The sequence below is a fragment of the Girardinichthys multiradiatus genome, chromosome 10 (assembly GCF_021462225.1).
Source record: "Girardinichthys multiradiatus isolate DD_20200921_A chromosome 10, DD_fGirMul_XY1, whole genome shotgun sequence".
Taxonomy (NCBI): Eukaryota; Metazoa; Chordata; class Actinopteri; order Cyprinodontiformes; family Goodeidae; genus Girardinichthys; species Girardinichthys multiradiatus.
The window spans coordinates 35,871,551-35,898,864 of NC_061803.1; the positions used below are offsets into that span (position 1 = coordinate 35,871,551).

Genomic DNA, 27,314 nt, shown 5'->3' on the forward strand with positions numbered 1-27,314 from the left:
TAAATTAATTTTGCTGTTTTATGTATTTATGTATATTCATGTAAATGACAGCCAGAGGAAATTGCATCGCATTCTCAATTGCATGAAAGGTTGGTGGTAATTTTGGTGCAGAAGAAGTAAATGAGAAACTGATTTGTTGGGTTGCAGAATTTACAGACAGTTCATAGATGTCACTAAATGTAAAATTAATTTTCTCTTCCAGTCTCGATATTTTTTGAGTAAAAAAAAAAAAAAAAAAATCATGTTCTTTAGATTTATAATACAAACTCTTAGAGTGTGGTGAAACAGAATTACAAGATAACAAATCACGAGAACAGAAAAAATGAACTCCAACCCTTATAGTGCAATTAGATGAGACTCACGGAGGAATCTGTGCTTCTCTCAGTGTGGGGACGAGAAGAGGAACCACAAACAGGTTGAGGGGTATGGAGGAGCTGGTGAGTATGAGCACAACTGGAAACCACATGAAAATAAAAAGGACAGAACTGTGCTCAAGTTTTCTTTTATTTTGATACAATTACAATTCAGAGCAGCATATCTGAGCAGACTACATGTAATAATTGTATAATGTGACACATTGTTTACTCCAGACAATGTTTTTATCTTTGTTTGAATCAGGAATTGGATGAACCACGCCACTGTCTTTTACAACCTGCAGCACCGCATCTGAAACATCCATCGCTTAGTGTTTCTGAAATGCAGCAGTGATTCCTCCAATTAGATGTTGTTTCTAAAATTTTGAAAAACACCTCATCAGTTCAGTACCTGGAGTTCTCTGTTTTTTAAAAAGCGAACACTATAAACAGTTTGAAGGTGTTTGGTTAACAGCTCAGACACCATTCTGGCATTGAGGAACTCTGATGCTTCTGTATCTCCATTCACACGTTAATGACCTTTAATCACCAACTGTGGAAATGAGTGATCTAACTAGCTGAAATGTTTAGTGCCTCTGGGCTTCAGCTCAAACCTATCACTGTTGAACAGGTTTTTGACTGAAAGCTTCCTCTCTACGTTCTGTGTCGCAGCAGCTTATGAATTGGTCAACAGGAACGCTGGGCTTCAGTTAAGCATCAGACCCTCACTGACCGGCATGTTGATGTGAGCCGTCAGCAGAGGGGAGCTCTTCTCCTCGTGCAAAACAAACACCTTGATGATGTCAGAGATGCCCTTGTCGCTGGTACACTCCACAAAGGTCTCAACGGGGTAGATGAGTCCTGGCACCAGCAGCGGGATCCTCATGTATGGGTTCCTGATGCGGTACAGGTTGTCATCATAAAGAAAGCTGATGGCCAGGTTCATGACGGGCCGGCAGGATGCCGTGTTCTGGACATTCAGGGTCAGCTTAAAGGATGGACCCAGGCCCTGGACAACGGCATTCATCTTGAGGGGCTCTGAGAGGCTGGAGGATATTGGTGTAAGACTGGACTCCAGAGCCTTGACATAGGCTCGGGCAGCAGCCAGCCTCATGCGGCTCAGGTCCATGTGGAAGGCCCGGTGCATGGCCAGGCCATTCTCCCGCTCCCTCAGCGTCTGGTCCACATACAGCTTGGTCTTCTTAGGGACATTGAGGCGGACACTTTGAGCCACTGGTGGGCCAGGAGCGCTGTCCCTGTCATCGAACACTGCCGTCCTCTTCAGGATTTTCACCATGAGGCCACCTCCCTTCGTGGTCATGATGAGGGTCCCATCCTCACGGCCGTACCGACCAAAGCAGATGCTGGTGACAGTGTCTGGTGTCTTAATGGTACTAAGCAGGTTCTTTTCCCTGTACAGTTGGACCTGACAGTTTGCCAGGCCCACCAGTACTGCCTGAAGGCCTCTGGTGGGCAGGTCCATGGGAGCCATTGTGGTGATGGGAGCAGGCAAAATGATCTTCCACAACTTCTTCCCCTGAAAAAACAAACACAGACATACAGACTGCTATTCTGACATGATTCCGAAAACTAAGAATCCACCAGGATCACTCAAATTTAGATCAGAGTCACTGAATCTCTGTCAAGCTGACAAAAATATCTGCAATGAGCTGTTATCTCATTGCAGGAAATACTGTATATTCATCATATAGTGTATTCCCTGCAATCAGATAACAGCTGGTTCAGAGCCTACCTTCTGTGTGAAGCCCTGCAGACTCTCATCGGTGCATCCTACAACCACGTTCTTCCCAACTCTCACCAGCCCAACTGGATGGGAAGACAGCTTGATGCAGTACTTTGGTTTCTCGGACTCCCTAAACAGAATACGGGCAAACAGCTACATGAGTCTAGGTTCCAGAGTGTAAGACCAGTTGTAGAGCGGTTGAGGTTGGTCAGTTGTTTTTTACCTGCGCAGGATGTAGATGCTGCCATTGCGACATGCCACTGTGATGCGAAACTCCACATCAAACTGACCCGCGACATCCATCATGGTGGGAACAGCAGGAAGAGACATCTTTAATCACAGAGAGATGTTTGGAGGTAAGGTTAATGCTGTCTGCAGGTGGTCAGTGAGAGAAGTTTTAGGTTCAGTGTTTTCATTTAAATGTAAAGAGGCCGAGTACGGATCCTTGTGGTACTCCACGGCTTAGGCTGAGCTACTTCAAGATCAAAAAACAGTTGGAATTTAACATCATATGTTACACATAGAACCTGTCAGTCCTGTTCAGAACTTTTTAGAACCAGTTACCACTTTAGAACCTATTAAGACCAGTTTAGAATATGGTCAGACCAGATCAGTCCAGTTCAAAGACTTATGAGAACTAGTTCTTACACATCCTACAGTTTAGAAATATTTTAGACTAGTAAAGACCAGTTTACAACCAGGTCATTCTTGTGTAGAGATAGAAGCTGGTTCTGAAGAGGCTTGAACCAGTTCACACAAGTTTATAACCAGCTTAGATGTATTCAGGCCAGTTAAAAACCATTTCAAACCAGTTTCAGAAAAGCTTAAAACCATCTGAAGAGCGGTTTAAACCAGCTGACTGTAGTTTACCTTGCAGAGGATGGTGAAAGCTTCAGGGTCAAGGATGAAGACATCGCTGCTCTCAGTACCGATCACCAAACAGCTTATCCCATCCTCGTCGGCTGTGCTCTTCTTCAGAGTCCCGATACAGGTGATTACCGTCTGCAGGAACAGAATCAATGAACAGGACTGTGAAGCAGAAGTTGAAATGATCTCTGTGCCAGGACACTTAATACGTCTGGACATTTATTTCATCTTATAAACCATGGCTCCTCAGAGGCCGAAAGGTTCTGGTTTCACTTAAAATGGGTCCAATTCAACACATCTGTGGAGCCTCCAACAGTCCAGATCAGAGGTGGTTTGTGCTGTATTAAAGTTCCTCCATCTTTACCTGGGAAGCAGGATTTTATAGAAGCCCTCAGGGATCATTTCTACACACTATTTATTATGGAATTCATCCTAAAACCAGGACATGTGGGAATCTCCTCCTTTTCATTTAAATATTAAAAAATATATAAATTCCTAAGGAACATTGAGTATCTGAAAATACAGATGAGATAGCAGGAATGGGAATGATATAAAGGGGTCACACAATGATTTGACTTCAAGGTGCTACAGTGCAAGCAGCAGAGATGTTGGTTCTGTAATAGATACTTGCTCTTCTTCACCTGCTCCACTAACGCTGGAGTCCACCTCCAGTCTAGAGGAAGCACATACTGGTCAAACTGGTGAGGGGAGCAGCAACATTTGCAAATTTGGCATGCATGGTGATAGAAGTAGTTTGCAAGGATTACCTGCCGCCTGATTGGCTGCTGTTTGTGCAGCTGAACGAACTCGTCCGCCTCGTCAGCCTCCAGAGACAAAAACCTGAGCGATCGGATGGACAGTGGGATGTCTGCCTTCTTCCTGATGCTCTCCAGCATCTCCTTCAGCATCGCAGGGTCGATTTGACCCTCCCTCACCTGCTGCCACACATCCTGACCAATCAGAGCACAGCAGCTGGTCACATGCTCGATAGGGTGAGTTTATAATGGGATTATTGTGAAAGTTTTTAAAAAGTAATCTCATCTGAATCCCTATTTCAAAGAATAAACTCATCATTTATGGTGATACAGTTGAAAATACATTATTAAATTTCCATGTTACTAAAGGAGTTTGCAAAGAACATTGCTTTGACAACGTCTTTCTTTAAACCCAGCTTTTCTCTGATCCTCTCTCCCTCCCTCTGGGTGTAATAGAGGCCACAACCACCTGCTCCAGAGGGTTGACATCCAGGCTGGGCAACGTGAACTTGAAATACGGCCGCAGGTTCTTATAGACATAGATGCAGGGTCCAGAGGCCACGGCCACGGCAGGAATGCGGGGCTCATGCAGGTCCATGAAGAAGGCAACAAGGCCGGCAGGCAGATCCAGCAGGGTGTTCTCGCTTATCAGCGCCGTGCCACGGTAGACCTTCAGTTTCATACCAGATGAGCCAGTTCCCAGGTCCCCCATCACCAGCCGGCTCTCCCTGTCCCCGATAAGATCTGCCAGGTCCACACAGGATGAGAAGGTATAGAGACCAGCCACAGGGTCATAGTGGGCGTCCAGCCATTTCCCCCCATCCCCACTAGACTCCACAGAAGACATAACAGCAGAGCGGGTGACGGGAGGAGTTGCAGAGCTGAACAGGTGAGACCTGCATTAATATAGAAAGAAAGTCAGAGTCACATCTGGATCAGAGAGGGCCCTATCAGCATCAAAACAGATCCAGTCAGAATCAGAGCAGACAGAGAGAATTGGATCAGAATTAGAGAAGAATCCGGACCTGAGAAGATCCCAAGGGGTTGAATCCTGTCAGGATCTGAGAGGATCTTTGCACAGATTCTCTGCCAGATTGAACATGGGACTCGGCTGGACCATTTCAAAATGTTAAGATTACTTTAAACCTAAAAACAGCAAGGTTTGAATAATTGCATAGGCATCCACCCTGTATACAACAATCTGTTTATGTTATATTCTCTTCAATAAACGGAGTGTCTGTTCTAACATCAGGTTTCTTCTTTCCTTCCACCCTGCTATAATCTGCGTCCCTCATCTACTCCACCCGTCTAGGATTATAATTAGTTACTGCTCTTGATCTTTGTCTTTTAGGTCATTCAGCCTCAGTCTTGCACAGGGTTAGCCCACAGCAGGGAAACAGACTATCATGCTGACCCAACTACAATTTTTCCGCCCTGTTCACTCATCTTTCAGTTTTTCACAAAAGTAAAACATCACTACTTCCACTGCTGCTTGGAACTGAGGCGCAGTCAACTACAGGTCCTTCTCAAAATATTAGCATATTGTGATAAAGTTCATTATTTTTCATAATGTAATGATGAAAATTTAACATTCATATATTTTAGATTCATTGCACACTAACTGAAATATTTCAGGTCTTTTACTGTCTTAATATGGATGATTTTGGCATACAGCTCATGAAAACCCAAAATTCCTATCTCACAAAATTAGCATATCATTAAAAGGGTCTCTAAACGAGCTATGAACCTAATCATCTGAATCAACGAGTTAACTCTAAACACCTGCAAAAGATTCCTGAGGCCTTTAAAACTCCCAGCCTGGTTCATCACTCAAAACCCCAATCATGGGTAAGACTGCCGACCTGACTGCTGTCCAGAAGGCCACTATTGACACCCTCAAGCAAGAGGGTAAGACACAGAAAGAAATTTCTGAACGAATAGGCTGTTCCCAGAGTGCTGTATCAAGGCACCTGAGTGGGAAGTCTGTGGGAAGGAAAAAGTGTGGCAGAAAACGCTGCACAACGAGAAGAGGTGACCGGACCCTGAGGAAGATTGTGGAGAAGGGCCGATTCCAGACCTTGGGGGACCTGCGGAAGCAGTGGACTGAGTCTGGAGTAGAAACATCCAGAGCCACGGTGCACAGGCGTGTGCAGGAAATGGGCTACAGGTGCCGCATTCCCCAGGTCAAGCCACTTTTGAACCAGAAACAGCGGCAGAAGCGCCTGACCTGGGCTACAGAGAAGCAGCACTGGACTGTTGCTCAGTGGTCCAAAGTACTTTTTTTGGATGAAAGCAAATTCTGCATGTCATTCGGAAATCAAGGTGCCAGAGTCTGGAGGAAGACTGGGGAGAAGGAAATGCCAAAATGCCAGAAGTCCAGTGTCAAGTACCCACAGTCAGTGATGGTCTGGGGTGCCGTGTCAGCTGCTGGTGTTGGTCCACTGTGTTTTATCAAGGGCAGGGTCAATGCAGCTAGCTATCAGGAGATTTTGGAGCACTTCATGCTTCCATCTGCTGAAAAGCTTTATGGAGATGAAGATTTCATTTTTCAGCACGACCTGGCACCTGCTCACAGTGCCAAAACCACTGGTAAATGGTTTACTGACCATGGTATCACTGTGCTCAATTGGCCTGCCAACTCTCCTGACCTGAACCCCATAGAGAATCTGTGGGATATTGTGAAGAGAACGTTGAGAGACTCAAGACCCAACACTCTGGATGAGCTAAAGGCCGCTATCGAAGCATCCTGGGCCTCCATAAGACCTCAGCAGTGCCACAGGCTGATTGCCTCCATGCCACGCCGCATTGAAGCAGTCATTTCTGCCAAAGGATTCCCGACCAAGTATTGAGTGCATAACTGTACATGATTATTTGAAGGTTGACGTTTTTTGTATTAAAAACACTTTTCTTTTATTGGTCGGATGAAATATGCTAATTGTGTGAGATAGGAATTTTGGGTTTTCATGAGCTGTATGCCACAATCATCCGTATTAAGACAATAAAAGACCTGAAATATTTCAGTTAAGTGTGCAATGAATCTAAAATATATGAATGTTAAATTTTCATCATGACATTATGGAAAATAATGAACTTTATCACAATATGCTAATATTTTGAGAAGGACCTGTAGATCCGATCTTCCTGGCCAGTGCCCGTTCTCGACGCAGGGGAAACAAACTGGGGGTACGCGCACAAACGGGGGTTAACTACCTCGGTACGACACCCGCCATTCTTAAATATTTATCTTTGTTAACCTAACGTAGTTAGCCAGTAGGTGGCAGAGTGTGGAGTGACAAACTACAAAAAAATCAATATCATAATAACTACAGAGGTTTTTCTTCAGATAATAAACTCTGCCTGTCACTGTAGTTATCATTAAATAATCACATTTTTACCACATGTCAGATGCTTTTAAACCAGCTCTGGTCCGAATCTGAGTCCTTCTGTCGGTTTTAGCAGAACATAAACATCAACACAGCCCCTCACCGTCACCAAGGAGACCGGACTCTGCGTCTCTGTGCGGTTGCAGTTTACAGCCCGTTCTCGTTTCCTCTGAACTTTTCAACTCGTTTTCGACTAAAAACGTTGCAGACAGTTTTGGATAAGCGTTAGATCCAGTCTGAGGATTAAGCCTGAGCTGGTTGTTGCCTTTCAGGCTCTAATCCACCAAAATCCACTCTTTCTACGTCTTCTTCTTCTTGTTTTAATGGCGGTTGGCAAGCAACGTCTTGGTGCATTACCGCCATCAACTGGACTGGAGTATAGATTGGGTTACATATATTTATGAACTAGACATTTATTTAAAAAAACTATTTAATTAACTTTGTCTTTTTAAGGTATTTCAACGGGAAGGATAACATTCCACACTGGTGTCTTTGTCCAAAAGGTTTTTTCCAGGTCTTGTATGTCCAGTTGTAACTTATCTTGTACCAGGCCCCTTCTCTCTACTACATATTTGGTGCAAAACATGTTCCAACATTTCTTCTTGAAAACAAGAGTCACGTTTCCCTTTAGCATGTTTCTCCAATTTGAATAATGTATTGTTTAATACTGTATGACCAAAACGTAATCTTTAAATGAATGTTTCATCTTTTCTGTTTCGTCCAGTTTTCCTCATTATGCAAACTTTTCTCTGAATGTTATTAAGCCACCTGTCAGTTCTATCTTCTTCCCACTGTTTCTACCATCTTCCCCTGACCTTTTGTTTAATTACTGAAATCATTCATTTCATCTTTCCTGTCTGGTACCATTATATCAGTTTTACTGTTTTTTGTAGATTATTTTACGTATTTATCTGCTAGTTCATGCCATTTTATTCCTACATGTGGAGGTATCCATATAAAAGTAACTGTTGGTCTCATCACCAGGATTCTGGGCAGTAACAATTTCTAAGAAGGGATCTGGTCTGCTCTCTGAATAATTGTCTTTAAATGAATATAATGATGAATTAGATTTAGAGCAAACTAAACTTCTAAACAGACAGGCTTCCTCAATCCATCCTGAAGTCAATACGATTTCCAACATCTCTCCTCTGTTTACTGAGACTCCATCACTAATTATTTTACCGGTTTTAAAACTGAAATCTGGAGCAATGAATCAAACATGAATTTTATTATGACCCTTTAAACAAACCAGTATGTGTGGCAACTTGTCTTTCAAAAATGACAACTGTCTTTTCAGTCAGGCAATAGTTATAAATATTCGTTTGTCCCAAGTTCAATTAAAGCTCTTATTTAACTTTGACCAAGCTTGGCACATTTTAGAATATATAGCAGTCCTATTGTTTTTTTTTTTTTTATCGTTTTTGGATATGTTTGATTAAGTATGGAAATTGTGTTGACATGTATGGGGTATGCTTTCAGTGTCTTAGGACTGCTGCTGTGCTCCAAATGTACTCTTCAGGAACAATAAAGAACCAAACTAAACTAAACTAAATTAAAGAGGCTTCTTCAGATCCCACAACACTGCAGGAGATCCTTCCCGCCCACAGCACAACTGTTTAAAGAAACTTGGATAAGAGTTACAACATTCAATTTCCCTTTAGAACCAATAAAGAAATATTGAATTAAAATGAACTGAGATCTGAGGATGTACGGTGGCGCAGTTGGTAGTTCGTTGACCTGTGCGTCTCTATGTTGCCTTGCGATGGACTGTTGACCTGTCCAGGGTTTTTCCCCCGCCTTTCGCTGGAGATAGGCACCAGCTCCCCCGCGACCCACTATGGAACAAGCCGGTATAGAAAATGGATGGATGAATTGAGATCCGTAACTGTTAGAAAATATTTATGGCTTATTTGTTCTCTAAAAATAATACCAGTTTTTTGTTTTTTAAAATAATTAACATTTGATGAAATGTTGAAAAGGAACGTTTACATCATTTAGTATATTAGAAATGTTTTATTAATAATACTATGTATTCTGCATAAACATGTGTTTATGTCTGTGATCCTTATTCCACATCTCTGGTTTCACTGAACAGAAATCTCGCGAGACTTCAACCATGGTGCCGAAGAGTTGAGTGACGTCTCGTTCTGAGATTGGTCCGTTGGTCAGAGTTTAAACGTAGACCGCGGAGCATAAGGACGTAATGTTAGACGTTGCTAGCGATTGTTTCTGCTTTTAATCCGTCGGTCGGTGGCAGAAAATAACCGTTGTTGTCTCAGTTTCGGCCGTATGTCCCGGTTTGGTGTTATCTGGTATTAAATGTGCAGTTTTGAGGACGTTTCAAACTGAAGCAATGGCTAGGGAAAATTAACGTAGCTTTTTGTGGCTAATGCTAACAACAAAGAGCGGCGGCTCATACAATTTTGTCAGGTTTATTTTCATTATTGTTTCATTAGTTATTAGCTTCGGCAACTCACTGAAGCTGCTGATAAACACTGGGTTGTTTTTGTGGCTGCCAGCGCAGATTAATCTGAACTTTAATTAACGGGTCATTTAAAACCCGAACGGATCCTGCCTCCCAGCTGACACAGCTCCGGGTTCTGGGTCATATTGGGTTGAATCAGCTGTCAGTCTCGCGGGTGTTTTACACAACCGTATGTTAAATTTCCAGGGTCAGATTTCTGTTTATGTGAACTGAATCCTCTGAAGGTCTAAAACGTTAAAAGTCAGTGATGGCCGAGATGATGGAGTCCTGTTTCAGTGGTATACCTAAAAGAGTGGGACCAGTGGAGGTGGAGGACATCAAGAGAAATCTGCTGGGTGACCTGGATGCTCTGGTAGCACAGGTAGGTCCACCAGTCTTTGTGTGAAGATTAAGAGGATGCTGTTGATGCTGACTGTTGAGACTTATCTCTGCTCATTGGGATCGTCCAGTCTCAGACGGAGAACCTGCAGGAGAACCTGCAGGTGTACCTGAGAGTTCGGCCTTTTACTACAGCTGAAAGCAACAGCGGAGCGTCGCAGGTAACTACAGGAAAGCACTCTGATTAAACATCTGTATGCATAATTGAACGTGAAAATTTAATTTGAGACTGTTGTTCCGAGAGAACAAACATCACAAAGTCCATAATCGGTGAAGGTAGGTGCTGATGGGCTAAGCAGCATAACAAGCTCTGATATGGTGTCTGGTGCTTGTCTCCCTCTGGGGGTAACCCGAGTTCTCGGCATTGCTTTTAAGCGTCACCATGTAGCACCCTGATTGTTGTCCATCATGATATTTGTCCTCTCATGCTTTGTGTCAAACCCCGACTTTATCAGCTGGATTTTCTCCTGTAGGATTGTGTGACCATGGATGGTTCTAACACTGTGGTCCTCAAGGCTCCCAGGATCGGTCAGCCGAATCGACAGGGCGACAAGTCTTTCCCCCAGACTGCACAGCGGTTCACCTTCACACAGGTACCTTTGACCCCTCTGTCCAGCTGGATCAAGAAATGTTTTGTGTTATGTTGTCATGTTGTTGTGGTGTTCAGGTGTTTGGTCCTGAGGCCAGTCAGAAGACCGTTTTTGAGGGTTCAGTTCGTGGTTTGGTCCAGGATGTTTTGCAGGGAGGCAACTGTCTGGTGTTCACTTACGGAGTCACCAATGCTGGAAAAACGTTCACCTTCCTCGGTGAGCAACAGACCATACTGGCTGACCAATACCAACTTTCCGTCTGTCTGTGTATCTAACCCTCTAACCACATGTCTGTCTCTCAGGGCCAGACCACAACTCCGGGCTGCTGCCCAGGTCTCTGTCAGTCATCTTTAACAGTATGGAGGGCCGTTTGTACGGCCGCAGCGATTTGAAGCCTCAGCGGTGCAGAGACTTCAGCAGACTTACCCCAGATCAGCAGGCAGCAGAGATCAGCAGCAAAAGGAACCTGCTCAGGCTACTGAAAGAGGTGAGAGAGGAGTTCTGCCAGTATCGCATAGACTGAGCAGGAGGTATGCTCTAATGTGCACGTCTCCTTTTTGTCTACAGAACGATAAGAGTCTGACGGCTGGAAAATCAGCTTCATTTGAAGGTTAGTATTTTTATTACCTACATATTTTCTGATTGGTGATTGAACGCCAAAACATTCCCATATTTGGGATTATTCCATAAAATTGAAAATAATTTTAAGGGTTCTTCCTGTGTCATGAAGCAGCTACAAGAGGCTGTGCAGTTTTAATAATGTATGTTAAATCATTGTGTGAAGCTTTTATCGGTTTCGGAGCCAATAGAGCTTAACCTACGGGTTTCTGGTGTGTGTGTGTGTGTGTGTCCAGGCTCCTCCATCAGCAGCGATGGCAGCATGAACAGTGTCTCTGAGACAGATTCGTTCTGTCTGGACTTTCCTTCAAATGTTCGCTTCTCCGTTTGGGTCTCGTTCTGTGAGATTTACAATGAGAACATCCACGACCTGCTGGAACAGGTAGCAGACTGACTTTAAGCTCAACGGGACGCTGTGAACAGAGGACAGGGAGAAGCAAACTATTGAATGTCTTCCATCTAACACAACAAATGCAGTATCTGATTAAAATGTTCAGGTTTTCAGTCTGATTAGATGGTTGCAGCTCAGTTTCCTTCCTGATTCTTTGTAAGTTTGATCAAGAGTTCAGATCTGAGGTAGAGCTACAGAATTGATCAAATCGGTCATTGCAGTATTACCGTGTGCAATGTTGCAATCTCATGGGGATACCTTGGAGGAAATATTTAATAGGATATTATTTTTCAAGTGTCATGCATCTCACTGTCCACACCTGATGGATATCTTTAGTGGCTAATATGCTGAAGCTTATCGAGAGCGTTGGGGACGTTGTGAAATGGTAAAGATAGGATTGTCAGGAAAATGTGCTCTAACGGATATCACTGTGATTCTCAACAATGTCATCGTACAGGCCTAGATCCATACAAGGAACCGGTTTCAGTCCGGTCTTCATGAGCTGGTTTAACTGCTTTGATTAATGTGCTTATAATTTAATCCAACCAATCTATTCACTATTGACACTTGTTATTGTAGTCTTGTTTATTGTCTGCTTGACCAATAGTTGGGGTCACCAGTCTGCTACACTGTTATTTTGTGGCCTGAACGCTGAAGGTTTCAATGTTTAGAACCTTTAAATCAGTTATTAGAAGAGAACTGATCATATTATTGTGTATGGCATTTAGGTTCCCAGCGGACAACACAAGAGAACCGTGCTGCGTCTATCTCAGGACGTTAAAGGGAACTCCTTCATCAAAGGTATGAGTGATTCTGGATAAAACTCTTCCATGTCAGGAATCTGATGATCCGGCTGCTGGAACTTCTGCTTGCTTTTTAAGGTTTTCATTTTAGAATTCATCTACACAGGTGGATGACTCTGATTGGCTATTTAGCTTGTGAATGAACACTGTTGAGTCTAAAGAATATTTAGTTTAGATGCTTCAGAAAACCCTGAAGGGGCAGAAGAACCATGATGTTCTCAAAATATTAAACTAAAACAGTTTGATTGTTTTCTTTAAGTTCTGATCTGGAAGTTGGTTGGAAAGTAAACATGTTGACTCTCTGGGGATCTTCTTAACTCAACTCTGGTCAAAATATATATGTTTTTCTCTGTACTCCTGCATTCAGTTGGGAATGCAGTTAATGAATTTAGATGTTCACTGCAGACACACAAGACCACAGGATCCAGAATGGCTTCTTAGATCCCAGGAGTTATACAAATGTCCCTCGTATGTTTTGGTTTTTAAAGCCGTCTGTTAGTCAGTTCTTCAGTGTTGATCCCAGCTTTCCATGTGCCAGACCTGCGCTGGGTCCAGGTGAACAGTTCAGAGGAGGCATACAAAGTGATGAAGATCGGGAAGAGGAACCAGAGTCTTTCTGCTACCAGACTAAACCAGCTGTCGAGCAGGAGGTCAGCATTACTTCATTGTTTACTGCAGCATGCATAAGATGTGAACATTGACCTGGAGCATTTGTTTCTGCAGCCACAGCATCTTTTCCATCAGGATCCTCCGGATCGACGACAGTGGAGTTCCCAGAGTCCACAGCATAAGCGAGTGAGTCCTCCTCATTTCACTCTGTTTCGGAGGTATTGTGCTCTGTTTGACTCACTATTATGTGATCAGGCTGGCTCTGTGCGACCTGGCCGGCTCAGAACGCTGTTCTCGAACCCACAATACCGGAGAGAGGCTAAAGGAGGCGGGGAACATAAATGGCTCCCTGCTGACACTTGGGAAGTGCATCAACGCCATGAGGCTCAACCAGAACACCAAGTACGATCCTAGTCTGTCTGCTGCTTTGCTACAAGCTAATGATGTTCTAACTTCACTTCACTGCAGCACAGGAGTTTAAATCTGACATTTCAATGCAGGTTCCAGCATCACGTTCCCTTCAGGGAGTCCAAACTCACCCACTTCCTGCAGTTCTTTTTCTGTGGTTCCGGCCGAGTGTCCATGGTGGTCAACATCAACCAGAACTCCTCTTGTTTCGACGAGACGCTCAACGTCCTCAAGTTTTCTGCACTTGCTCAGAAGGTACTAACCCCCAATCCTCCAAATAACCACACCACCACTGCCCAACCCCTCCCTTACAAACACATAGAAGCACTGTTTTAAAAACACAAAGTTTATCTGTTTTATTTCATAATAATAAAAAAATACAAACTATCAGCACATCCATAACTCTGACAAAGGCAGTAGGGGCTCAGCCACATTGTGTATTGGTAAAAAGTCGTCAGAAGAATGTGGGTTGATCATAATCAATTAACCAACCTGCTGTAAAACAATCATCAATACAGAGCAAACATGTGAATAAGAGAGAAAGTTAGGTTTACCTGAACTCTGAAACTGCTCCTCCCCATGTTTGTCCAGGTGGTGGTGGTGAACTCCCGGCCCGTTGTTCTAGATGACAGCGCCTGCCACAAGTCGGCCATGGAGCTGTCTCTCATCATCGACGAGGCCGACCAGCGCAGGAACATGTTGAACCAGGGTAGGAGGAGCTCGCTTGTTGCCTGGGAGACAAGCCTGGAGGATGTGCTGGAGGCTGAAGACAGTGAGGAGTGGAAGGAGGAGGAGGAGGAGGATTTCATGGAGGGAACAGTGCTGGAAGCTGGAGGTGAGGAGGAGGATGGGGACCGGACCATGGAAGAGGAGACGGAAAAGGTGACTCTCGGTTAGGCTTGGGCACAAAATAAATGGGAGTCAATACAGGGTCCTAATATGGTTACAAATACTAACGTGTGCATGTGTGTATTTTAGTTTGGTCAGGAGGCGGCGCTCCGTTTGGTTCTGGAGGCTCAGATCAGAGAAGAAGTCAGTGCTGAGTTCATGGAGCTGTTCAACAAGATGGAGAAAGACTACAGGTAAGGCTGCTGCTGATCACCTGCCGGGCCTTAATGAGGTCCTGTTTTAACGTGACTCCTCTCTGTGAAAGCGAGCGTCTAGAGAAGGAGAAGGAGATCCTTGAGGAGCGAGCTGAGAAGAGGGTGGAGATCCTAAAGAATCTCATCAGTAAGACAGTCGACCTGTCTGTACCAGACGATGACGACTGTAAGGTGAGAAACGGAGACAGTACTGAGGTTGCTTTGGAGTGTAGGTTTACATACTGCAGGTGATGAAGTTTCAACCAGAGAACAAACAGCAGAAGAAGAAAATATCTAATGCTGGCGTTAGCCTGCAAGGTCAACCAGCTGTAACTGAAACAGGTGCCCTCTGTGGTCTTTAATGAATTCTTATTAGATTTAAATAGCCATGATCCTCCAATCAGGATTTTACTGTCAGTCTATATCCTCTGTAGCACATCTAAACTCTGTCTTATTCAACAGTTAAATCGAATAAACACTGACCGTAAAAGGAAAAATATGCTGCAAGGAGGAGTTTAAATTCTTGCTAGAAATGATGATCCCCCATTGATTAATTAATGGTCTTCCCATAAAGACAATCACACGCAGCATACTGTTACCCAAAATACCCCCAATCCTTCCTGACTTGCTCGGGCAGCTGTGCCTGTTTCATCCATTCTTTACATTTGATCTTCGGATCCCAACTGAGTCCGTCACACTTCAGTGATGTAAAGTTTGTATAAAATGCGATAGGATCTGAGATGTACTGAGGTTGCTTTGGAAAACATCAGATATGGATCTTATGTATCATCTCTTTGAAGGTGAGATCCACTTCACCACATGCCTTCTTTTTTATTAGAGAAGGTTATACCCATGTGAAATTGCACAGATTGATGAGTTATGAAGGAGAGAGCTGAAATTAGCAGTATTTTTCATCTGATTTAAGCACATTGTAAAGGAACGTCTGTCAGGAAAAGCTTGCTGAGGAGTTTAATCAGCAGTTAAAATTTATGTATAAACAGACGTAACAACTAGTCTGTAATGTTTATTCTGTCATTAGCATTTGTCAGTGATGCTGTAGACCGTTCCTGTTCTGAATTGGTGTTATTGAGCTGACCCTCAGATATTTAGAAACCTCTAAACAAAGTAATGTATCATCACTGTTTGTGTCAGTGGGAGAAGTGTTGGAGCAGGTAAAATCTGTTTTGATCAGCTTCTCTTCTGATTGGCTGTCAGGAAGCAGCTCCTTTGGAAGGAATCATCAGCTTCATTACTGAAGACCTGAGGAAGATCAGAAACGACGCTCAGAGCATCCATCACTGTCTGACCGAACAGGCACACACTGCAGGTACAGACACACATTGCAGACCATTAAATGCACTGTACACACACTCTACAGGTACACACATAGGAAACAAAAACCATCTAAAATAAACAATGGATCCTTTTGTAGGGAATCTCATCCAATTTGTTTGAAAAAGAATATAAAACAGGACCAGATTGAAATAGAGCGACAAAATCCAAAGAAATCCTGGAAAGCTGTTGATCCAGATCATTTTAAAAGACTGGATCACAGGAGGGATACTGGAAGGAGTGAGAACTGACCCATAAGTTTAGAAGAGGACTGTTTGTATTTGGAAGGATTTTTGCTGATACTTTTTTACTTTTGGACATTTGTTATGATGCATCACCATAGAAACGGCGTTGTTTTTTTTTTGAAAGCCACGAGCTGCTAATTAATATCTCAAAAGCTAAAATAATACTTCAACTACAACTCCAAATCCCCGATGAATTGAAAAGGAGGCACAGTGGATGCCGAGCAGGAGCTAAGAAAAGGATGAAGTTCAAACCATCTCTTCCATTGATTCTGATGGGCAATGTAAAATCGCTGGGAAACAAGGTGGGTGAATCCCAGGCCCTACAAAGGACCGGCCCAGAGTATTTGGGAATGCAGTATTATGTGTTTTACTGAGACATGGCTCCAGGATCATATCCCTGACTCCACCGTCTCTCTGCCGGGCTTTGTAACCATACGAGCAGACAGAGATTTAAAGAGGAGCAACAAACACAAAGGAGGTGGACTGACAGTATTTGAGAACAACAGATGGGGTTATCCAAGACGTGTAACAGCTGCTCTACTAGAGAAAACAAAACGTTGGATTTGTTTCATGCAAATGTCAAGGATTCATACATCTCTAAAGCAAGACCTCCTCTAGGCAAATCAGATCACAATCTTGTTTTTCTCTGCTCGAAATATAAGCCCCTTGTTTAGAGGCAACCTGTAATAAAGAGAACTGTGAGAAAATGGTCACAGGAAGCTGAAGAAGCTCTGCAAGGTTGCTTTGAGGCTACAGACTGGGATGCACTGTGCCAGCCACATGGAGAGGACATCAATGCCATGACTGAGTGTGTAACCGACTATATAAACTTCTGTGTGGATAACATCATCCCCACCAGAACCGTGAGATGCTTCCCCAATAACAAACCTTGGATCACCAGTGACCTGAAGGACCTGCTTAACAAGAAAAAAAGAACCTTCAGAGAGGGAGACAGGGAATTATTGAGGAGTATACAGAAGCAACTTAAAGTCAAGATAAGAGACAGGAAGGAGGTGTACAAGAAGAAGCTGGAGAGCAGCTCCAGCAAAACAATATCAGAGATGTGTGGACAGGGATGAAGAAGATCACAGGCTTCAAGCAGAAGGATGATCAGACAGATGGAGGTCTGGACAGAGCCAATGAACTGAACACATTCTTCAATAGGTTCAGTTCAGAAACAAGCTTCGCATCCTCTTCTCCTGCTCACAGCCAAACAGACATTCCACCTTCCTTTGACCCACAGGACCCACAGCTGTCCAGTAACACCTCAAATGTTTTATCTTCCACCTCAGCCCTAGACCCTTCTGCTTCTACATGTTTTCCTTCAACTATATCAGAAGATGCTGATGCTTCCTTTGCTTCCACCTTCCACCTGTGTGTCTCAAGAAGTCAAGTGAAGATGCAACTGGAGAAACTGAATAGGAATAAGGCTGCAGGTCCAGATCATGTCAGCCCTAGAGTCCTGAAGGCCTGTACAGAGCATCTCTGTGGGATTCTGCAGCACCTCTTCAACCTTAGCCTGGCCCAGAAGAAGGTTCCAGTGTTGTGGAAGACCTCCTGTCTTGTTCCGGTACCAAAGAAAACTCACCCATCAGTCCTCAATGACTATAGACCTGTTGCCCTGACATCCCATATCATGAAGGTCCTAGAGAGACTCCTGTTGGCCCACCTGAGTAAGCAAACAGTAAACTATCAGGAGCCCCTTCAGTTTGCTTATCGCTGTGGAGTTGGAGTTGAAGATGCCATCATACACCTGCTTCAACAAACCCACTGTCATCTGGACAAAGCCAGTAGCACTGTGAGGATCATGTTCTTTGATTTCTCCAGCGCATTTAACACAATTCAACCTGATTTGCTCTGTCAGAAACTCCAGAAGACTCAGGTGGAGGCCTCAACAATCTCCTGGATCAAAGACTACCTGACAAACAGACCAGAGTTTGTGAGACTGAAGGGTTGTGAGTCTAACCAGGTAGTCAGCAGCACAGGAGCACCACAGGGGACTGTACTCTCACCATTCCTTTTCACTCTGTACACCTCAGACTTCCAGTACAAGACAGACTCTTGTCATCTACAGAAATACTCGGATGATTCTGCAGTCGTGGGGTGGATCAGAGATGGACAAGAAGCTGAGTACAGGAAGGTGGTGGACCGCTTTGTGGCATGGTGTGGAAACAATCATCTCATCTTGAACGTGACTAAAACAAAGGAGATGATTGTAGATTTTAAGAGAAACAGGAATAAGTCAAAAACTATTTCTATCATGGGAGAAGAAGTGGAGGTGGTGGAGGAGTATAAATACCTCGGTGTTCACCTGGACAACAGACTAGAGTAGAGATGCAACTGTGAAGCCATCTACAAGAAGGGACAGAGCAGACTGTACTTCTTGAGGAAGCTTAGGTCCTTTGGTGTTTGCAGCAAGATGCTGCATATCTTCTATAAGTCTGTTGTGGAGAGTGTGATCTCTTCTGTCATCATCTGCTGGGGAAGCAGCATCAGAGTCAGGGACTTAAAAAAGCTCAACAAGCTGATAAAAAAGGCTGGTTCTGTTCTGAGGAATGCTCTGGAACCTCTGGAGATCATTGTGGAAAGACGGATTCTTCATAAAATGAAGAACATTATGGAGAACCCTGAGCATCCTCTTCATTAGACAGTCCTACAACAACAGAGTGTCTTCAGTCAGAGGCTTCTTCAGATCTGCTGTAAGACGGACGCTACAGGAGATCCTTCCTGCCCACAGCCATCAGCATCTACAACGGCTCTTTGAAGAAACCTTCATAATGAGCTACAACAGCAATTAATTTCCATTTGAGATTAATAAAGTATTTCTGAATTGAATTAAATTTGAATTGATTTACAGTACAGATTTTCTTAGATAACTTCTTATTGTTTTCATTTTCCTGACTGGTTTTGTGCCTGCAGAGATTGAGGCCCTGCGGTTAGAGAAGCTGCAGACACATGACCAGCTGCAGGATGCAATGAAGGTGAGACTTTAGACTCTCAGGTAGAGATCATTAAGATCTTTATTGCAATAATAACTTGCATGGAAAAACAATGAGATTATGGCTCAGTCAAGTATAATTAAGGTACAGAATAAGATAATGTAAAGTATTTCAGTTTACTACTTCCAGCAACAGTTAAAGCCAAGCCGGCAGCATTGAGGTGTATAAAACGCTCATTTAATATGAAATATAACAATGATAAAAACAACAGAGGAGCTAATGCAGTTACTTAAGAACAACATTCAGTTGTCTAATAGCAAAAAGAATGAAACAATTATAAGAAAAAACAACAGAAGACTTTCAATAAAAAAACAATAAGGAAACATCGAATTTTTTATTCAGTCTAAAATCTTTTACAAATTTAGGTCAAGAAAGTTGTCATCACACCAAGCAACACATGATGGGAGCGCAGGGCTGAGGCAGAACCATAGGATTATCTGAGAAAGAAAGTGTTCTCTATAGAACTTATGTGTACACAAAAATAAAACCTTAGAAGAATCAGCTTGGATTTAGGTGAATTTATTGGGAGAAGAGTCAGACTGCATGATGTTGCCCTGCAGAGTTTCTCCTCACACAAGATAAAGGTTTTACCAGCTGACTGTCTGTCCTTATTTAACTGGTAGAACTGTGTTGGTTTTGCTCAGAGTCTGGAGCAGCAGCAGCAAAGGTTATCAAAGCTGTCAGAGATCTGTGAGCAGAAAGATGATGTCATCAGTAAACTTCAGGAAGCCTCGAGGAATGCTACACGAGATGTAAGAACTCTGCTTCTTCCTCCATCAGACTGTTTCCAGTTAGGCTTTATGTCTCTGATGGTCCTGTTTCCTATCTGCTGACCTTCTGGTGTCTTTCAGAGACCAACCACCTGCAGCTGTGGGAGGAGGACTGAAGGAGATGACGACAAGGAACAGGAGAGCGGAAAGCGCCAACGAGGTGAAACAGAGGAGCAGGGAGGAGGAGCAGCCAAGAAGAGAGGTTTGGACGTTTTTCTCTGATCATGTCTCTGAAAACCCTAAGAGGACATCCATGTCTCGCCTGCATTTAATGTCTCAGATCTAGTTATGTGCTCATCATCATCTTTATGTAGTTGGACTCTAGACTGATTTAATGGTTCCTGCCTTGAATAAGCTGCAGTTATCTCTGCAGGTTCTGTCCTGCTTTCGATGAGCTATATGAGCTATAACAACATTTAATTTCCCTTCGGGATTAATAAAGTATTTTTGAATTGAATTTGAATTGAATTGAATTGAATGAGCTTCATGTTTGATGGTTCAGTTGGAGCCAGATAAAACGCTTTGGATCATCTTCAGAAAATCAATGATTCTTTTGAAAATAAGATTTAAAAATCAGAGATCTGAGAACAACCTACCTCACTGAGTAGACAGACAGATTATCCAGGCTTGTCCTGTTTGTCCTCTTAGTGGTTCTGGAAGAGGAGATATGGAGGCTCCAGGAGGTGAACAACAAGAAAGAGGAGACCATTTGTGAGCTGAGAGAGAGGGAGCAGCTCAGGAGGGAGCTGGAGGAGGAGGCAGAGGAGTTGAAGAGGAAGAACCTAGTACTGGAACAGAAAGTTCAGGAGCTGACAGGTAAGAGCTAAATGTTCCTCTAGGCTGTGATCTTTAGTCAAGTCAAAGTTCAGTTACAGACTGAAGCTAACCAGGGTTCTCAGCAAGTTGACAGTTAGAGATGACAGTCTTCAGTTGGCAAACTGACTACTAAATATATTCATTCAAAAACTACAGAATAATAAAACTGCTCACCTGAATTACAATTAAAGTAACATACAGAATGTCTACAAAAATAAAACAGATGCATTATGGGAGTCATGATCATCCAGAAGCAAATGAGAAATAATGAGTTTTCAAAAAAGATTTAGAACCCATACGGGTCAAGACCGATTTAATGGCGGCCTGTACCGGCATCTGTTAGCAGCCGACCCAAAGGCTCAGTCCTCTCGGGTCTTCAGTCTACTTTTTGGGACTTTGAGCAGAATCTGGTTAGCCGACCTAAGTGTATGCCGACTGCATTATGAAATTCTGCACTCATTTGCTGATCAAATTTAAAATCCTCATCCAAGATAGATGAGTGGTGAAAAGTGGAATAGGATCCTAGAAGACCAGGGAGATCTTATGTGTGGCTGTGTCCAAACAGACCCTCCTTCCTTTATGTCATGGTCTTCTTCTCTCTCCTGCAGATCTGGACAACTGTCTGAACTGTGACTCTGTGCTTTCATCCCTGGAGGGGGAGCAGAAGGAGACAGCCAGGCTACAGAAGGAGAACAAAGCTCTGGTGAATGGCATCTTCCAGCTGCAGACAGAGGTGCTGCTCTTCCTCATTCTCTTCTTCTTCCTCATCCCTCTTTGTTCGTGTGTGAGTATTGTTTGCTGCCGCTGATAATTTGTTGAATTCCCAGGTGACCACTCTGCAGACGCAGCTCAAACAGCAGACTGACACGTCTAACAGCCTATCAAAGCAGGTGGACTTGGCCAAGTCCCGCATCCAGTACCTGGAGAACCAATCAAAGGTGAGGTCCAGCTCCATTAGGAGTCTGACAGAGGAAGTGGAGTGTCTGAGACAGGAAGTCAAGGTTCTTTGCCTTTTATTAATGAGTGAACCAGGTTGATCCTGTTGAAAACATCCTGATTACTTACTGACTGTTTCAGCAGGAGGAAGGGCAGAGCAGCAGCCTCAGTGTTCTCCATGCTGCCATGGAGGAGTTGAAGAAGAAGAGCCAAGTGGAGCAGCAGAAGTTTGTTCAGACGTCCCAACAGATGAAAGAGCTTCAGAAAGAGAAGAGGCAGTTGGAGGAGCAGCTGGCTCACAGGTGATCAACACAGCCACCAACCAGCTGCTAGTAAACCGTCTGACACCTGCATGACCCTCCACGTCTTCTGCTCTTTCAGAAACAGCAGCTGTGTGGAGCTCAGGCAGGAGATGGAAAACCAGAGAGCAGAATTCAGCCAGCAGCTGCAGAACCTGAGGGTAGAGGTGGAGTCAGAGGGCAGAGCTCTGCAGCTGAGACTGGAGGAAGAGAGGAGGCACCAGCTAGAAGAGGAGGTGGCAGGTGGGGGGAGGAGGCTCCTAATCTTAGGAAGGGGTCAATTGGCGCAGGTGTCCAGGTGTGACTTACATCATGTCACACCTGCACCATAACACATCTGTTTAGAGTCTCACTCAGACATCCAGAAACACTGCAGGAGGACACTATTAATGGATTAGAAACCTGCAGAAGAACTTCCTGAATCTACCTGAGTGGAGGGAGCTTCCTGATTAGCTGATAAATGTTCTCTGTTTCAGGACTGCAGCGGGTCATGCTGGAGAAGGAGCAACTTCTGGCAGAGAGCCAACAGCACACAGAAACTCTGAGACGAGGTAACACAGACTGGTTTACCTGTCACGTGACCCCCAACAAGTTCCGCCTCCAACACCCACAGACAAATTTACAGGAAATTTGTGTTTGATTCCAGCTTCCTGCTGCTACATGTCAATGTGCCCTTGGGCAAGGCACAGATGAATACCAATCTGCTTATTGGTGTATAAATGTGTGTGCGTTTGTAAGTGCAATTGGGAGAACTTGGCTCCAGTGTAAAGTGTTTTGATTGGTCGGTATGATTAGAAAAGTTCTATAGAAATCATTTCATTTCAAAGTAAAATAACAAATAAGCATTTCATTTTTATCCGTCTGTCATATATCCAGATTTTAAATTACCGTATGTCTTAAATCTAAATAAGCTTTTTAAAATATCTTTAAATTGATCCCACTTAAAGTTGTAGAAATCTAGTTTACAAGTTTTATTAACTGTAAGGAACTGATCTCTGTTTCTCTCTTCGCTCCAAGAGCTGCACTGTCTGAAGGAGAAACTGTACAGGACGGAGGAGGATGAAGAGAAGGAAAATCAGAGTGCGAGGAGGCCACAGGGGAAGAGAAAGGATGTGAGGGAACCTCATCTACACCGAGATGCTCAGGTGAGGCTGTTTACCTCGACCAGAGGAGGAACAGGTCTGCTGATCTAGTACAAGCCATCAATACTGACCAGCAGAGAACAGTCATGCTAGAACCAGCAGAAAAGTAGTTATTAAATCACAGTTCTGATACTAAACTCATGCCTTTTTTTTATTACTTCAAAACAGTTCCTTACATCCATTTTCTGCTCAGATTGGACTATTTTGTCCTGAAACTCTGACAATTTGCCTCCTACACAAAATGTTCCTGCTGTGGGTCAGAAACGAGCTAATCGTTTGTTTTCAGACAGAGCTGGGTGAAGTGGTGTCAAATGTTTGTGCTATGTCTATACTGCAAACATTTTCACTTGTGCGGCTATCATTTTAAGATATTATTTCGGTCATCAAAGGTCAGAGGTCATCAAAGGTCAACTTGGAGCTAAAGCAACTAGTTGTTCATTATATGCAGAGTTGTCCAGTTAGCAGATGCCTGCGGACAAGGCTTTGACAGAATATCCTCCAGCATTTCTAACTGGTCAGTTTATTTGACTGACTCTGCATTTAACCAGTCGTTTTTGTCACCCAGAGCTGTAATTGTTATTTAAGACATCTGAGACGATGCCAGGTACAGACAGCAAATTGAAGTCATATGATCCAGACCTGGGACTGAATTTTCCTGCTCTGATGTTCTGTTGCTGTTTGCGTAAAGTTGCCTAGCATCTATTTCATTATCTCGTTGTCTTTGTTCACATAAACTGTATTTTATGGTGGTTGAATTCCAAAAATAGCTCCACTCATTAAAAAATGTCAAGTCTTTTCTCATATGAAAACCGCATTGAATTTTAGCACAGCGTTCATGCAAACTAGTTTGTAATTGTCGCTTTTAACACTTTTATTACCATCAAGTCAGCCCAGGTGGGATTTGCCATAAGTTTTCTGCTTTGCCCTTAAAACAGTCAGAAACAGAGTAATACTGAATAACTGTCAGATACTGAAAGCTGGAGTTGTCTTTTACAAAATGGCAGAAGGACTCTCATTGATTCTACAGCCAAAAAATAAATCAATAAAAGCTTCAGGTCAACTGTATGTAACTTTGGTCATAAAGGAGTTGAAGCACCAAGATGTTCCTCTTTAATAACATCTTTTTAAGAGGAACATCTTGATTCTGTTTGAGCAGATTATGTGACAAAACCTACAGTCAGATGAATTTAATAAATCTGTGCTGTTCTTTCGGATATTTACCTGCAGGATGATCCAAGAGAAGAGTTGGGAGCTGCAGCTTCTTTACTCGTCTTTGCTTTATCTCCCACCTATAAACTATATAATGGGAGTGCATATAAGCTACAGGATGTCTGGTTAGAGCTGCGTTGTCATGTAAAAACCGGTATTGTTCAGATTAACATACCTAACACTGGTTTTAGCTAACGTGGCCTGGGTGGTTGAACTTTGGAAGACTTAAACCTAAAAGTGATGGAGGCTAAATAAAAAAACTAGAAGCACAAACTAGCTCAGAATTGATTGACCCCAATTTTGTTTGATTTCATTAATGTGTGGTGCTGGTTGACCTTTTATGACCACTGGAAACCTTTTATTAATATCTTTACAATAATAGCAGCACAGATGAATATTTTAGCCGCACAATGTTTGTTAGATTTAAGGAAGGAAGAAGGACCAACTTCAACTTCACTCACACAGGTTTTAGATCTAGTTGCTTCTTAAAATGTTTAGATATTTATTGAAACAGCAGATGGCGTGCTGATTCATTGGGCTTGTTTGTGTTCAACCAGCCTGGGTCTTTCATTTGAATATCTGCAGGAATTCTGCTGCTACTGTGATCATGTCTGTGTAACGGTTTGTTGATGAAGCAGCTCCAGACACTCAGGGAATCCTTCCTTCTCTGTTCAGGACAGTTCCTCTCCTTCGAGGTCCAACACGGCTGACAGGAAGAAGCTCTCCAAGACTGTGAAGAGGAAAAGGAAGAGCAGCGAGGTGGAGGTAGGTTTGGGTTTCAGCAGCAGAGTTGCAATTAGAGGTTGCAGTGATGTCTTGCATATCTGTATGTTTTTCAGGGTTTGGTGTTCAGTGAGAGCAAAAGGAACAGAGTTAAAGGGAGAGCTCGCAGCAACAAACTGGTAAGGACCCTCAGCTAACAGGTAGCTCTCAGACCACCTGTCTGCTTTAGGCTTTCATCTGCTTCTTCTGTGCTGCAGGAGGACGGCATGCTGCAGAAGATCGAGGAGCTGCTCCAGAACTCTCAGTCTATCCTTAACAGCAAAGGTTTGTCCCTTTTGATAATTTCTGTTTGGGCAGGAAATGGTGCTGTATCGTTTCCAAAAAAATCTGGTTCTCTAGATGAATTTTAACATTGCTTTATGCTGCCAGGTCTGTACTACTAGTTCTATTTGGTTTCTATGGCGATGGACTCTGGGTTAAAGCTCAGGTTGTTTTCCAGCTGTAGGATCACCTGAACTTGTTTCACCCCAGATCTGATTGTCTGCTTAACTTTTAAGGTGGAACCATATGTTCTCAAGGTTCAGACTCTAGATCCATAGCTGGGCTGACCTCAGTCGGCTACCTGGGCACAGACTGCTGGTCCAGGCATTCTGATGCAAATGTTTGAAGTATTTCTGCAGGACTTGTTTCTTGATTATGTTGGATAGAGTTGCTGCTACATGAAGTGAAGCGAGATGCTGGAACCAACAGCCTTTAAAGAATAAAACCAGCTCAGTTCATCCTCAGACATTAACACCAGTTTCCTGTCCATGCAGCTGATCCCGCCCCCTCCACCACAGTAAGCAGACCCCGGCGCCTACGGAAGAAGCTGTTTAAGCTGGATGCCTCATCTCCACTACTGGACTCCCCGCACACAGTGAGTCCTGTTGGCATCGTTGATCCAGTTGACCCTCATCAAGAACCAGTTCAGTTAAAACTGAACTAGTTCCTGTTTATAGCTCAGCACCTAAACATTTTAAGCTGACACAGTTTAAAGAACAAATCTGTACTATCTTAGCTACGATCCAAGTTAGAAATCCCTGATGTCTCCATGCTCTCACAGTACCTTCAGGGGAAATGTTGCAAATCATTTCTACAAAGAGAAGCTAAGGTTTGCTTAATTTACTCAGTTTGGAGTTGAATGGCATTCATTTCAGCTCTTACTGTGGAGATCTTTTTGTCTCAGACGTTTGGGACGTTCAGGTCTAACGTCAGGTTGTGTTTCTTGTCAGATGTTGGGCGGTGGCGAGGAGGACAAGGAGAGCGATCACCTGATCATCAGAAGACAGCTGCGCTCCAACAGCTGCAGAAAGTGATGGGTTCTGATTCTTGGACTTTTTATGTTTGATGAAGAGCTCCGAGCGACACAGCTTATCTCTGAGCCATTCACAGTGAGATGATCTGAGAAGACAGATTAAAGGTTCTTGGATCTAATGGCTGTAAAAAAAAAAATCAGCACCACTGTTTATAAAATCAGTTGGACCAAATGCTGTAAGATGATTCAGACTGAAGGAGGGTGAAGAGCTTTAATCATGGTGATGTTGTGATGATTTTAGTCATCAGAAACACCAGAACATCCCCTTTACATCCAGAGGACCCACTTCCTCCTCTGCCTCACGTTTCTGAGGTGGCTGATGAGGTCAACAAACTCTGAGGTTCCCCACAAAAAGCTTGGACTGACATTCCCTCTGATTCCTGCTCTTCTCTCATTAGATGTCTAGTTTTTCCTCAGATTCAAAGTCCGACTCGCCTCTTCCTCAGAACCAACTGTTCAGAAGTTTATCAGGCAGAAACCGAATATCTGCTGAGGTGTGGGAAGAGCAAAAGGATCAGGAAGTGTGAATATTTTCTATTAGTTTTTGACTGAGGTCGGAAACCGTTTCTAATCTCTGGGAATGAAGCATTACATGAATGTGATGTGGTCGTTGTTAAATCCTCTGATTCACTGCAGGTTTCATGTTGATCTTTGAATGTGGAACTACAGAATAAAGTTTCTGATTTTACATGAAAGGGACTTCTGTTGGTGCAGAATGAAAATAAAATGTATTTCTATTTTCAATTCAATTCAGTTTATTTATATAGCGCAAATTCACAACACATGTCGTCTCAAGGCACTTCACAACAGTCAGGTTCATACATTCTAATTAATCGTAACCATTGAACAGTGCAGTCAGATTCTGTTATTTATTCAAATTGGATAAAAAGTTTTTCTATCTAAGGAAACCCAGCAGATTGCATCGAGTCAGTGACTTGCAGCATTTCCTCCTCCTGGATGAGCATGTAGAGACAGTGGACAGTCACTGGCGATGACTTTGCAGCAATCCCTCATACTGAGCAT

General features: G+C 43.3%; 2 protein-coding genes across 6 annotated transcripts; one reads left to right on the top strand and one right to left on the bottom strand.

The window, feature by feature from the left end:
* Positions 1-486: 486 nt before the first annotated feature.
* On the bottom strand, positions 487-13,960 carry bbs1 (Bardet-Biedl syndrome 1). 4 transcript variants are annotated; one of them, XM_047376925.1, is made up of 8 exons: positions 7,115-7,218; positions 4,745-4,865; positions 4,189-4,615; positions 3,732-3,914; positions 2,968-3,099; positions 2,321-2,427; positions 2,107-2,227; positions 487-1,890 (listed from the first exon to the last, which is right to left on the bottom strand). In XM_047376925.1, the coding sequence occupies exons 3-8, from the start codon at positions 4,564-4,566 to the stop codon at positions 1,060-1,062; spliced, it is 1,752 nt and encodes a 583-aa protein (XP_047232881.1). In that variant the 5' UTR covers positions 4,567-4,615; positions 4,745-4,865; positions 7,115-7,218; the 3' UTR covers positions 487-1,059. The 4 variants fall into 4 exon arrangements, with proteins under 4 accessions (XP_047232881.1, XP_047232882.1, XP_047232880.1 ...); XM_047376926.1 differs by lacking the exons at positions 4,745-4,865; positions 7,115-7,218 and adding an exon at positions 13,939-13,960; XM_047376924.1 differs by lacking the exon at positions 4,745-4,865 and having other exon boundaries at positions 7,206-7,421.
* Positions 9,273-27,035, top strand: LOC124875093 (kinesin-like protein KIF20A). 2 transcript variants are annotated; one of them, XM_047376921.1, is made up of 31 exons: positions 9,273-9,948; positions 10,037-10,126; positions 10,439-10,558; positions 10,633-10,771; positions 10,858-11,042; positions 11,123-11,165; positions 11,410-11,555; positions 12,293-12,365; positions 12,906-13,017; positions 13,091-13,162; positions 13,232-13,378; positions 13,477-13,639; positions 13,976-14,266; positions 14,363-14,466; positions 14,538-14,658; positions 15,682-15,793; positions 18,963-19,024; positions 19,687-19,794; positions 19,894-20,014; positions 20,461-20,628; positions 21,237-21,361; positions 21,456-21,566; positions 21,706-21,866; positions 21,946-22,106; positions 22,340-22,414; positions 22,881-23,008; positions 24,890-24,979; positions 25,054-25,116; positions 25,195-25,261; positions 25,753-25,853; positions 26,209-27,035. In XM_047376921.1, exons 1-31 carry the CDS (start codon positions 9,835-9,837, stop codon positions 26,290-26,292), a joined length of 3,657 nt encoding a protein of 1,218 aa, XP_047232877.1. In that variant the 5' UTR covers positions 9,273-9,834; the 3' UTR covers positions 26,293-27,035. The 2 variants fall into 2 exon arrangements, with proteins under 2 accessions (XP_047232877.1, XP_047232878.1); XM_047376922.1 differs by having other exon boundaries at positions 21,709-21,866.
* Positions 27,036-27,314: the final 279 nt, after the last annotated feature.

Excerpts from the sequence above, each read along its gene's own strand:
- LOC124875093 (XM_047376921.1), top strand. The coding sequence starts at position 9,835 with ATGGCCGAGATGATGGAGTCCTGTTTCAGTGGTATACCTAAAAGAGTG. Across the intron at positions 11,043-11,122 it reads TGCTCAGGCTACTGAAAGAG|AACGATAAGAGTCTGACGGC; the intron begins GTGAGAGAGGAG and ends TTTTGTCTACAG. Across the intron at positions 21,567-21,705 it reads ACCTGGAGAACCAATCAAAG|CAGGAGGAAGGGCAGAGCAG; the intron begins GTGAGGTCCAGC and ends TGACTGTTTCAG.
- bbs1 (XM_047376923.1), bottom strand. Across the intron at positions 3,100-3,731 it reads AGCAGCCAATCAGGCGGCAG|ACGGTAATCACCTGTATCGG; the intron begins GTAATCCTTGCA and ends CTGTTCCTGCAG. Across the intron at positions 1,891-2,106 it reads TGCAGGGCTTCACACAGAAG|GGGAAGAAGTTGTGGAAGAT; the intron begins GTAGGCTCTGAA and ends TTGTTTTTTCAG.